This window comes from Molothrus aeneus, chromosome 8, assembly GCF_037042795.1.
Source record: "Molothrus aeneus isolate 106 chromosome 8, BPBGC_Maene_1.0, whole genome shotgun sequence".
Classification (NCBI taxonomy): domain Eukaryota; kingdom Metazoa; phylum Chordata; class Aves; order Passeriformes; family Icteridae; genus Molothrus; species Molothrus aeneus.
The window spans coordinates 4,387,369-4,400,893 of NC_089653.1; the positions used below are offsets into that span (position 1 = coordinate 4,387,369).

The following is a 13,525-nucleotide window of genomic DNA, read 5'->3' on the forward strand; positions in this document are numbered from 1 at the left end:
AAATAAAACAAGGCACCGGGACTTGCGCTAGAAAATTCCCAGACTCTCAGCTGGAGCCTGATGGCTTGACAGAAATTCCCACAGGGATGGTTAAATCCTGCCCAATTTTCTCTTCCAAGCTTATTGCTTTGGAAAAGAGACACCAGTGGCTGATGGGTGGTGGAGCTGGAGAGAGTTTAATTTTAATGCCTGACTTAGGATGGATGTAATAATTAATCCATGCTAAGCCTTGGATAGTGGCTCAGCAGTGAAACAGGGAATAAATGACAACAAAATACAGGATTTTAGAGTCAGTGTGTGCTGCCTGGCACCTGCAGAAGCTGGAGCACATCACCTCCCATGTCCTGTGGTAAAACTTGACTCAGGCAGCTCAGCAAGGCAGGAAAATGCTGGAAGCAGCTCCTGGGAGTACACCTGCAGTGTCTGCAGTCAGCATCAGCAGGATCAGGGAGAGCTCCTTAGGGAATGTCGGCCATGCCTGTCACGTCACAGTGTCTGGAGTCACACAGAATCATGGAATTGTTTGGATTGAAAGGACCTTAAAGTGCCACCCCTGCCATGGCAGGGACACCTTCCACTGTCCCAGGCTGCTCCCAGCCCCAGTGTCCAGCCTGGCCTTGGGCACTGCCAGGGATCCAGGGGCAGCCCCAGCTGCTCTGGGCACCCTGTGCCAGGGCCTGCCCACCCTGCCAGGGAACAATTCCTCATTCCCAATGTCCCATCCAGCCCTGCCCTCTGGCACTGGGAAGCCATTCCCTGTGTCCTGTCCCTCTGTGCCTTTCCCCAAGCCCCTCTCCAGGTCTCTTGTACCTTTATGCCCTGGAATTCTGCTCTAAGGTCTCCCTGGAGCCTTCTCCTCCCAGCTGAAGTGAGCAGAGATAAATTTTTGCATTTCTGTGCCCATCGCTCCTCTCAGAAATACTGAGAAAACTTCTGCTCTTCCAGCCCATCCTCCATTGATTTCTCTTCTCTTCTCGCCCATCCTCCATTGATAATTCTTTTAGGACCAAATTCCTTTTTCCCTTCTTCCCTGTCAGCTCCACCCACCCCACTTGACCCCACTCCTGAGCTCCTTTAGTGTATTTATTTGAACTTGTTTCCTCAAGTCCTACCAAGCAGAAATCAAAGTGATTTCCAACCATGCTGTGTGCAGGAATCTGTGGAATAATGATGGATGGAAATGGCTCATTCCCTTCTGCTTGGGAAGTGCTGCTTGCCTTTATCCAAAGGCAGCATGGGCCTTGCTGTGTCATTTCCCACCCTTTTCCCTTTAAAATCCACAATGTGGCACTAATTTAATGCAGGTTCCCCACTGGAGGCTGGCTCAGAGCTTTGAACATTGTAGAAGTCACTCTGTCCTAATCTCTAAACACTGTTTGCTTTGGATCATTGGAAGTCATGGAAAAAGAGCTGAAATCTGCATTGAAGTTCCCTCTATTTGTCCAGGGGTGTTCCTGGCTCATCCACTCCACATTCCCTGCCCTTCCATGAGTCAGGGCAGGCGTTCAGCACCTTGTGCTGCTCCATTAACCTCTCAAACCCACTGGTTCTGCCACCCCTTAAAGAGCTGGGACAAGGTGCAGGCCACAAATTTAATAGGGAAATTACACTGGGATATCACTAAATCCAAAAGGATGTGCCTGACACATCCCACCTTTGAGCTTTGGGAATTTCCACGTGCAAAAGCTCTGGTTAAAAAGATGGAAAGATTTGATTTCTGCTCCAGCTGGAGTTGTTCCCTCCCTGAACTGGAGAGAGAGAGCAGAGCCACACTTCATCCTGCAATGCCCCAAACTGGTTCACTGTGTCCCAATGGTGGTGATTTGTGCTCTTCCTGTCCCTTCAGGGAACTTGGGAGCCCTGCGGAACAAAGCTAATGGAAGCTTTAAGCCGCAGATGATAGATACACACAATTTTTGGAATTTTATTCTCCTGTGACTGTGCTTCACAGGAGAATAAAAGGAGTGCAGCCAACTCCATGTTTAGAATTAAAAATATTCCCGAAAATCCAAAGCTGTGTGTTTTTGCAGGAGTAGAAGGAAAAATCACTGCCCCTTTTTTTGGATGGTTGGTTGGGGAGAGTGCAGGACTCTGGGGACTTACATGGCTCCCAGAGGAGCCTTTCCTGAGAGATCCAGGAGGTGACAAATTCCCAAATTCCCCTCTGAACAAAGACATTTTAGCTGTTAATTAGAAGTTCTCTGAATCCTGTGGGGTTTTGGCTTTTCCACAGGTGAACGTCACCAGGGAGGACTCTCCCAGTGAAGATCCCGTCTTCCTCCGCACTCTGGGGAAGGGGGACTGGTTTGGAGAAAAAGCCCTCCAAGGGTAAGTGCTCCTTAAGAAGCAGTTCTTGAATTTGGATTATTTTCTGCAGGATTTTTGCAGCTTTCAGGTGGTTCTGGCTGTTTGGGAAGAGATTGGGAGTGGATTTATTCTTTTGGAGTCACTGGATTTGTGTTAGAAGGAGGCCCCACCTCAGTGGGGAATGGGTTTGTTCTGCACTTGAGCAGCCAAATGTAGACTTTCCCTTGCTTGTGGACATCAAAAATTAGTTTATCTTTGTGTTTCCTTCCCCAAATATCCATTGGAAGCTGAAAGAGTTTGATTTTTGCAACTCTGGAGTGTTATTCCTGTATGGAAAAGGATAATTGTGGTCATCCTGGTGGGGTGGATGGCTGAAAGAAGGGCAGTTTAAATTGCCATGCTGTATTTATATGGGATTTTGGAGGTGGAAATTGGATCTGAGTGAGCACTTTATATAAACATTTTCCTTTGGAGATGAGTTAAAAGAAGAGAAGCTGCAAATTCATATTCAGGCTATAAAAATAGGCTTAATTAAGGCAGGAATTTGGGACACTCATTCATCTTCATGGATAAACATATTTTCCTAGGGGTTTATCTGGGTGCCAGAGCTCTTGGGCTTTTTTGGGGATGCTGTGGTAACATGGTCAATCCCTCCTCTACCATCCTTCTCCCCAGTAAAAGGTGGCAGAATATTTGAAGGCAGAATTTCCTGGCACTTCTTGGCAGCCAGATGTGTATCAAGCACAAACCTCAAGTCAATGAATCTCTTCCCTAATTACAAAATATTGTGGTTATTGAACAAATATCCTGATTTTGGTGCCATCCCTGCACAGCCCTGGTGTCACAGAGCATCCCCATGGGTGGGAATTCCTTGGCATTTCAAGTAGAGTAGTTTGAGATTGGTTAATTTGCAATACTTGGCTGCATAAATTTGAATATTCAATATAGAAATCGAAACTTAATTATTGAGAGGACGTTCTCAGCATGCAGGGAAAGCACAATCCTGCCATCCTTGGAAGTGCCCAAAGCCAGGCTGGACAGGGCTTGGAGCAGCCTGGGACAGTGGAAGGTGTCCCTGCCATGACAGGGGTGGCACTGGATGGGCCCTTCCAGCCCAAAACCATTCTGTAATCTTTTTTTGTTGCTAGAGAATTCCTCCAGAACCATCCTTCCAGTTTGCTGATAATCACAGGAGTCTCACAGGGAGATTTAAATGGAATAATGTGAAAATATTGCAATGTAAACATTTGGTAGCTCAAATAAATTGCTAATTAATGAGTTTCTGTGAGGATTGTGTGAGACATCCCTGTTTGGCCACTTGGGAAACCTTTAGGATGATTCCACTGCTGTAAAATACAGCTATGGCTGAGAGCTTGAGATAAAATTGGATTTTTACTCTATTTTCTTTCCTTTTTTATCTTTGATTAATTTTTTAAAAACTTTACCAGGGCCTTAGCAACACTTGAAATCCCAGAGTGGTTTGGGTTGGAATGGACCTTACAGACTACAGGACACTTTATTAAAACCTGATATATTTTGTGTGGGCAGAATAAAACAAGGGCTACAAATCATTTCTTCATTAAGATAGAAACTAATGCAGAAATGCAGCCTAGCAGGAGCTGGGATAACAAATCCCTCCCAGCAATATGTCCCTGACAGAGCCATCAGGGACTGATGTGCATTATCCCATTTTCCATGCTCACAGCAGATGGCACCCATTAGCTCCCAGTATCCCATTGCACACTGGCAGAGCAAGGCATGAAATGATGATCCACATCCTCTCCCAGGCCCCTCATACCTTCCTGGCTAATTGGAGGCAGCAGATGGATAATTTGCAGTCTAGCATGACATAATTTAGGGTGCTCCGAAATCAGGTGTTGTTTTCTTCTTTGCAGTAAAAACATTTATTGTGTAACAACATTTATAAACATAGAAACATAATATAAAGATTTATTATAAAGCAATAATTATTTCTATCAGCATGAAAATAAAGTATTGTGGTGTTGGGGGTCCCCAGGACGAGGTGAGAGATGAGAACCTGACTCCAAGTTTTTAGAAGGCTGATTTTTTGTATTATGATATTATATTATAAGAAAATGCTATACTAAAACTATACTAAAGAAAGAGAAAGGAGACATCAGAAGGCTTAACAAGAATGAATAATAAAAACTCGTGACAGACTCAGGGAGTTTGACACAGCTGGCTGTGACTGGCCATTAATTAAAAACAATTCACATGTTTGGATCAACAATCTCCAGGCCACATTCCAGAGGAGCAAAACGTGGAGAAGCTGAGGCTCCTCATCTTCCCAGGAGAAAAATCCTGGTGAAGGGATTTTTCAGAAAATATCATGGTGTGACAATAAAGTTCCTTCAAGTCAGCACGGGGGGAGAACTCAGTGCATCTCAGGTGCTACACTCAGTAATAACTCAGTGGGAATAACTCAGTGTGGCTCAGGTACTCAAACTGGCTGATAAATAGGGGGTGCTGCCTTGCTGGCCTCACACGGCTGGATCTTGCTCCAGAACATCTGGAGCACAGCACAGCCCCTTCCAGAGGGATGTTTTGGGAGCAGCCATCCATCCCACTGGTTTAAGCATGTGGCAGGAGTCTTGAGGCAGAAAATGATGGGGGAAGAAAAGAGGCCAGAGAGCAGATCTTTAGGAAAATGGGGGTTCTGAGCACGCTGGGATAGTGGAAGGCGTCCCTGCTGATGGCAGGGGGTGGAACGGGGTGGAATTTAAGGTCCCTTCCAACTCAAACCAATCTGGGATTCCATGAAGGCCTCCTTCCTGCTGCACATCCCATCCTATATTGCATTTACACAGGGCTAATGGTTTGGGTGGTGTGGGTTTCATCTGGTTCTGGGATTCAGGAGGGGTTCTGGACCTGGAGCAGTGGACAAGGGCAAGGGACTGATGTTTGGAGAGCTGGTGATGGAGCAGGAGAGGGAAGGGTTTGATAGAGATTTTCATTGTTTGGTTCATAAGGCTTTGACCAAACTGGCCAAGTGTTGAGGTCCAGCTGGGATTTTAAGGTGAGTGCTTTGCTGTTTAAAAAAGGGGTCCCTAAATACTCCTGGGCAGTGGCAAAACAGGAAGAATATGGGTGAGTAGCCCAAGCTGAAGCTGAGACAGGGCCTCCATAACATGTGTGTGTCCATTGGATGTATTTATGTTTCAATATAAATATGAGGGTGTATCCTACTGGGAAAAGCAATGGGAATATGGATGATTTAAACCTACAGGAATAGCACAAACTTATAACAAACATATTTCATGTTTTAACATGAGAATGCCAGCTGGTTTTAAGACTGTTTTATTGCACATCTAGGAGGAGATTTTTAATGCTGATTTATTCTGAAAACTGCTGAGTTTGTTCATTTGCCCTGTGGGCTGTCCTGGAAAATAAGGAAGATATTTGCTCTGTGGGGAAGGACTTGGGGAACACCGAGCTGGGCCAGCAGAGTGCACATTTTTTTGATTGATTCTTTGCAAAATGCGTTTGTGGTGTGTAGGGGGAAGAAGGAATTGTGGCCTTTGGGTTGTGCAGGGGGTGCTGTGCCTTGGTGACCCCAGCAGCGATAACTGAGCTGTTGGGACTGATTTATATCTGGTTTTTTTGTTACATTCTTGATGATCTGAAAATGAGAATGGTGGTAGCTGTTCCTCATGGGACAACACATCTGCTTCCAAGAAAATCTGTGCTATTTCCCATTTACATTTCCATCTCTAGTAGTTATTTTCCCCAAGTTACAGAAATCAGCTCTGCTCTACCTGCCCCAAATCCCTGGGGCATGATTTGTGCCCTGACAATTTCCTGGAACAGTAAAACAATATCCATGGATATGGGTAGCAATGTCAACAGGACAATTTCTGTGCTGACCATTGCAGAACCTGACACCATATTTCCCACCTGGAATAGTGGGAGTTGCTCTGATGGACGTTGACATCAGTGACCAGAAAAGCATGGGAATGCCCATGGGAAATATCAAATCAGGAATAATCCAATCAGGATTGCAGCTGGTGATGTCAGAGCTCTCTTTATTCAGAAGTTAATGTTGGTGCTGAATTTAATGCCAAAAGCTTTTTTAAAAGGCTGAGGACAAGACCTCAATAGAAGTAGGACCTTGTTCCTTTTCTTATAGATGGTGTTTACTTGAGTCAGACTCCAAAATTATTTGTTTTTTATTAAATCTTTAGTAACCCTTCAAGAGGTGCTGGGATCACCCTGTGTCTGTTCCTCTGCTCCCTGCTCTAATTCCCACTTTCCTTCTGTGTCCTTCACTGCTGGGCTGACCTGACCTTTCCCTTGCTCCTTTTCCCAGGGAACAACTGAAAAACTCATTGTTTCTTTAAAAACCTCATCATCCCAAACTGGAAGCCTTTGGGGTGCCCCACCTTGCTACCCTGCTCCCTGCTTTTCTTTCCTCTCCAGCTTTTTTCAGGTTTCTTGGCTGTCCTGGAAAGGAGCCCTTTTCCCCTTGTTTTCCCTTTCCCCCTTGTTTTCCCTTTCCCCCTTGTTTTCCCTTTCCCCCTTGTTTTCCCTTTCCCCCTTGTTTTCCCTTTCCCCCTTGTTTTCCCTTTCCCCCTTGTTTTCCCTTTTTCCCTTCCCCCTTGGTTTCCCCCTTGGTTTCCCCCTTGGTTTCCCCCTTGGTTTCCCCCTTGGTTTCCCCCTTGGTTTCCCCCTTGGTTTCCCCCTTGGTTTCCCCCTTGGTTTCCCCCTTGGTTTCCCCCTTGGTTTCCCCCTTGGTTTCCCCCTTGGTTTCCCCCTTGGTTTCCCCCTTGGTTTCCCCCTTTTTCCCTTCTCCCTTTTGCCTTTTCCCCTTTTCCCCATTTTCCTTTGTTTTCCCTTGTTTTCCCTTTTTCCCTTCACCTTTTCCCATTTTCCCCTATCCCTTTTCCATTTTTCCCTTGTTTTCCCTTTTTTCCTTGTTTCCCCTTTCCCCTTTCCTCTTTCTCCTGTCCTCTTTCCCCCTTTCCTTTCCCTTTTCCTTTCATCTCTGCAGCTTCTATGGGCTGAATCCTTTTCCAATGTCCTTGAACTGACCTTCCCAGGAATAATGAGGGTTATATTCCATTTTCTTGGGACACCTTCCTTGCCATCCCCTGCTCCCACTAAACCCTTCCCATCTGCTGCCCTATGTACCTCATGGTCCTGAATTTTCCAGGGAAAAGGGAGTGGAATGGAGAATTTTAAATATTTGTCACTCTGGGACACAGAGGAAGGCACACAAGTGTAAACGTGGCAGGAATTTCATCTCAGGGTGACATTTCCAGAGGTATATATATATGATTAAAAGATATATTTATCCTATCGGATAAAAATAGGAAAATATTGTAATTCCTTTTTCTTCAGGGAGAACCACAGCTCCTTCTGTTGCAATCTATGTGTTTTTGGGAAAAGGCATCCAACCACCAAAAAGTGTTGGGAAAGGGCTTGAGAAGCAGCAAAATTCTGGTGTAGGAAGGCAGATGGAATTTGTGATGGGAAAGAGCTGGAAAAATGGGCTGTGGGGTGGAAGGACAATGAGGGAAGATTCCCTCCTGGGGAGATTCCTCTTGGCATGAACCCATTCCTTGGCCACAATGCTGAGACATTCCCTATTCCCAGTTTGGAAGAGTAGAAAAGGGAATTAAAAGCATCCATGGGGTGGGAATGCAGTCCAGGATAATGCAGGATAATTCAGTTTTCTAGCCAGGAGCTCCATGGAGATGGGGATGTACCCATATGTAGAGGGCACCATAAAATGGAAGTAGTGCTTCAAGTGTTGATGTGCAGGAGAATGAATAAAAACAACCCCAAAAGAATAATAAACCCAACTCTGCCAAGTTGAGAAGCATTTTTGCCACCCTTGTTGCTAAATAATGGGTTTTTTCCCATAAATCCAGGGTGGTTTTCCCCTATTTCCCAACACCTCTGCTGTGTGTGTATCCCATGGACTGTGGATCCAACACATGGTCTCCAAGGACCAGCTGGAATTTTTGTCATCCATTATCTCAGGTGCTTTTTACACTTCTTGCAAGCACTGGCTGATCTCAGAAGATCTTTCAGCCTTTCCCTTTCAGCCCTTTCCCTGCCAGGGAGGTGGGAGCCCTGATGGATTTAGACCCATCCCTGACGGATTTAGACCCATCCCTGACGGATTTAGACCCATCCCTGATGGATTTAGACCCATCCCTGATGGATTTAGGTCCATCACCCTGAGGCTCAGGAAGCTTTCCCAGGTTTTGGGCAAGCTGTTGGCAATTCCCTGAAACAAAACCCTCCCAAGAGGCTTTGGAGGGTGAGCGCTCCAAAGCTGGGACAGCTGCAAGTGGGGAGGCCAAGTGACACGAGGATGGTGTCACCATCTGCTCCCCTCAGGGCTGCAGCTCCTCCTGTGGCAGCTGGGCCTTGGAGCTGAGTGATTTCCTGAGGACACCCCATGGCAAAAATTCAATTTAATGGTGGAAAACGTGGCCTGGCCCCAACACCCTTGGTTCAAGCAGATGGAGAGGGGTTATGATTGCAAAATTGTGGGATTTCCATCAGGCCCTTTGTGCTTTGTTTAATTCCAGTATTGCATAATAGATTTGCTTCTCTTTCTCCAAGTCAGGCCCTTCTCCCAGGTACCAAGCAACAGGAGAAGAGGAAATGGCCAGGAGAGGTTCAGGCTGAGCATCAGGAAGAATTTCTTCACCAAAAGGGTTGTAAAGCATTGGAACAGGGTGCCTGGGGGAAGTGGCAGAATCCCCAAAAAGCAGAATCCTGGCATGAAGTGTCCAAGGCTTGGAGCACCCTGGGATAGTGGAAGGTGTCCTTGCACATGTCAGAAGCTGGGACAAGATGAGCTTTAAGGTCCCAACACAAACCATTCCAGAATTCTGGGATTTCCGTGATTCTGGGCCTTTTTTTTTTGCCAATACATGAAGGAATGAGCTGGAAAGGGCATTTCCCAGAGGGCAGAGCAAGGTTGTGGTGGCTCTCACAGCATCCTGCTTGGCAGCACTGCGCTGGCACTCCCGAGGAACAGTTTATTTTCTGCTTTTTCAGCAGGAATGAATTGATATTATTGGCTCTTCCTCCCTAAATCACAGCACAGAATGGATTCTCCCAAAGCTCCATAAACGTGGCATTTCCAGCACCCAGAATTAATTGCTGACCAACATCCTGAACCAGAGCTGCAGCTTTAATAATTTCTGATCCTTGCTGGGTTGAATATCCTCAGGCAGTTTTTAAATCTTCCTTCTCCTCCTGCACACTTTAAAGTGTGGCACTAATTGCCACAGTAGGTTGGGGCTTTTAATGGTGCTTGTTTGGTTTTTTTTTCTTTTTGGATGAGCCATCTGCTGCTTGAGGCCATTCCTCTGAGTTCTCAGATGTGCCGTTGACTTGTTGATTTTTAGAGTCTGTTGTCTGAGATTATACATGTGGCAGCAAGCCAGGTGAAGCCAGTTTTCCTCAACTGTCTTTACATTTTCTGGCACATTGAAGATCTCTGGATGGTGTCCCTGCCCATGGCTAGGCAGCTGGAAATACATGATCTGTAAAATCCCTTCCAACTCAAACCATTCTGGGATCTTCTGAACTCAGCCCAACTTTTTTGTTAACAAGAACCACAATTTTTAAAGAAAAGAAAATGCTGTGTCTTAAAGCTGTTGTGATATATTTCTATATAAATATAATGTACATAAAATATGATATTTATATCAAGGTTTGGAGCTGGAACTCAGCACCTGCAGTGCAATTCTGTGTTCTGACCAACAGCTCAGTTTATAATCTCAGGGCTTTTTCTAATTTTTGTGCAGAGAGCTGGTACCACCTTAGGCTGATCAAATAGATCCTCATGGAAACACCTCTGGTTCTGAAGGGATGGGGGTGGTCAGGAATGAAAGGCTGGTGCACAGAAATTCACCTTGTTTTTTAATTTATTTTCTAAGGAAAAAAAAAAAAGAAACCAAATATCAGAATCATGAAGTGGTTTGAGTGGGAAGGGACCTTAAAGATTCAAAATTCCACCCCTGCCATGTCAGGGACACCTTCCACCATCCCAGGCTGCTCCAAGCCCCAGTGTCCAGCCTGGCCTTGGGCACTGCCAGGGATCCAGGGGCAGCCCCAGCTGCTCTGGGAATTCTATTCCAGGGCTTTGCCACCCTGCCAGGGAACAATTCCTCATTCCCAGTATCCCACCTAAATTTCCCCTCTGTCTGTTTGAAGCCATTCCCCCTTGTCCTGGCGTTCCATCCTTTGTCCAAAATCTCTCTCCATCTTCCCTGTCGTCTTCTTCAGGCATTGGAAGGACACAATGAGGTCACCCCAAACCTTCCCTTCTCTTGGCTGAACAATCCCAATTCTCTCAGCCTTTTACTCTGTGCTTTTAAAATATTTTTATCAACCCAAAATCTCCCTCAGGGAAAAAGAGCCATTAGGAGAGAAGGTCCCTTCTGACCAAAACTTTTCTAGGAGTCTAAAAAAATCAAAATTTTACTGCTCTTCTTCTCCTCACAAAAAGGTCATAAATAACATTAATTTGTGTGGGGAAGTTACACTCAGATCCAACTTGATGACTCAAATGTAGTTAGTAAATAATCAAGTGGTTTGGAGTCTTAAAGACAGTTGTTGGTTTAGAAAATCACAGCTTTTGAATTGTTCTTAATTTTCTCAACTGAGTCATAGCTCAGGAACTCAAATTGTTCTTGGGTTTTGTTTTTTTTTTCTTTTGAAGATGTTGTCTAAAGAGCAGAGACAGTATTCTTCCTGCAGAGTTAAAAAAAATATAAAAAAATAAAATATATTTAATGTTGGGCAAGCAGAGTGTGCCAGATGGAGGATTGGAGGCAGAGCAGCATTTTGGGGTTTCCAGGGGTTTGGGGCAAAGCAGCACTACAGAAGGTTTATAGTTACCTTTATATTTCCTTTTGCTGCAGTGAACATCTCCAAAAATTTTTTTCCAATGTCTTTTTTCCTCTGTGTTCCTTCAGAGCCTGAAAAAGAAAATTGCTGCCTTAAGGAATGCATAGGAAATAATAAATATTATTGCTATTTATTAGCTAAGAAAGCTGCTGGGGCACCATTCACATCAAAAGAATATGGTTTTAATTTATAATTTTTTTTAAGTAGCACAATTTGGAGGATTTATTTTCCTGTCTGAAGTGGGATGAGTGGAATGGGTGCTAATGGAAGAGATTTCAAGGGTCAGATCTGGTTCTTGCTTCCTGGAAAGAGCAAAACCCTGGGCTTGCACTTTGATTTTCCCATCTTGGAGGGTGTGAAACAGCCTGGCAGGGCTGAAGGCTCCAAACTCTTCCCTTTTCCCTCTTTTCATGATTTTTTGCAGGCAATTCCTGTGTTGTGCACAAGGAAAAAAGGAAACAGTGGAGGGGAAAAAAATTCCCATGTGATTTTTGTCCTGCAGCAATACCTTGCTGTCAATAATAACCATCAACTGTTAGATCCAAATGTTTTATCCTAGAATTTCAAGATGAGGATGTTTGTGTCAAAATGATGGTTTAGAACAAATGATTCTAGTTGGGGAAAAAATGCATGCTCTGAAATAAATGTATTTTTAATGAGAGGAAACAAAAATCCCTGTACAAGAGTTCCAGTGAGGAAATCTCACATTTTCCCTGGGAAAATGCTTCCATCAAAATACTCCCCCCAGCTCTGTTCAAGTTTGTAAGCATTAAGTGGAACTGAAGAATGCAGCAGTGAATTTGAATTCTCTTAACTTCCTTTAAAAAACCACCCAAACAAGTGAAGATGCCTGTGGGGGATGCAGGAGTAGGAATTAATTCATGGGATGTAGACAGGATTAATCCATGTCAGCAAACCCTCAGAGCAGGCTACAACAAGATGGAATTGAAGAGGGGAAAAGAACAAAAAAATGGGATATCAGCTTAAATGTATAGGTAAATTTACTACAGCACCTCGTGATGTGGCTCCTGTTCAAATCCCTTTTTGTACCTAGGATGGATTTGGGTTTGTGTGTCAGGCTTTGGAGCTCCATTTAAAATTCCTGTAATTTATCAATTTTAGAAAATTGAGGGGGTTTTCTGCACAGTAACCTGGAATTGGGATGCAGGGCCCACTCATTATGAGGCACCATTGTAATTAAATGTTCAGGCCTGTGCTTTATAAATAATCAAATGTTCTCTATTACAGCCGCATTAAAATAATTCCACCTCTAAAATACAGAATAATATCAGCTCATGCCTTGCATTTTGCTTTGCTGTAATTTAAACACAGAGGGACCAAAGGAAACAGCCTCAGGTTGCACCAGGGGAGGTTTAGGTTGGACATCAAGGAAAATGTTGTCAAGCACTGGGACAGGCACCCGTGGCAGGGGTGGGATCAGCATTCCTGGAGGCATTTAAAATATGTGTGGAGGTGGCACTTGGGGACATGGGGCAGTGGTGGCCTTAAAACCCATCCAGTGCCACCCCTGCCATGGCAGGGACACCTCCCATTATCCCAAGGTGCTCCATTGTCCAACCTGGCCTTGGACCCTTCCAGGGATCCAGGGGCAGCCACAGCTGCTCTGGGAATTCCATCCCAGCCCCTCTCCACCCTCATAGGGAAGAATTTATTCCCAATATCCCATCTAAAATTCCCCTTTGTCAGTGTGAACCCATCGCCCTTGTCCTGTCCCTCCATTGCTTGTCCTCAGTCCCTTTCCAGCTCCCTTGGAGCCTCTTTAGGCACTGGATGGGGCTCAAGCAGTGATACCAACCTGGGAACAATGTAGGAATAATCCTGATTTATTTATGGTTGCTGTTCTCCTCATCCTCCCTCCCTAAACACCCAGGTTTTCACAGGCTGAGTACATTCCTGTCCTGTATACATTCCTATTTCTTCACAGCCATCACTCTGCCAGTCCCCTGCTTTGAATTTATTGATTATTAACATCAATTTTAAGTCTCAGAGTGGATCTTTTACCCATGTGCAGACTTGGCACAGGGGCTGTTTATACTGGTGATGCTCCTTTCAGTGGCAGCCTCTGATCTCACTTTGAGTTGCCTTGGCTGTTGACACAGAAGATCCACTGAAGCTTTTCATTCCCTGGTGCACTCCAGCAGATTCCTGCTGTCCCCACCTGTCCCTGTGCAGTGTCACTGTGACTTCAAAGAGAGGGCTGGAGCCAGCCTGGCCACTGGGACCCTGGAGAGCAGCTAGGCTGGCTGGGAATACCCACCCTGAGAGGGGTAACAATTAAGAGTAGTGAACTGTGTTACACAAC

The 13,525-nt window shown here is 45.0% G+C and overlaps 1 protein-coding gene across 2 annotated transcripts in view; it reads left to right on the plus strand.

Moving 5' to 3' along the window:
* PRKG1 (protein kinase cGMP-dependent 1) overlaps window positions 1-13,525 on the plus strand; it is a 381,904-nt gene that overhangs the window by 287,885 nt on the left and 80,494 nt on the right. For both annotated transcript variants that reach the window (XM_066554198.1, XM_066554197.1), the window contains exon 7: window positions 2,234-2,328. In XM_066554198.1, the coding sequence (XP_066410295.1) occupies window positions 2,234-2,328 (95 nt within the window). The remainder of the gene's footprint in view (window positions 1-2,233; window positions 2,329-13,525) is intronic.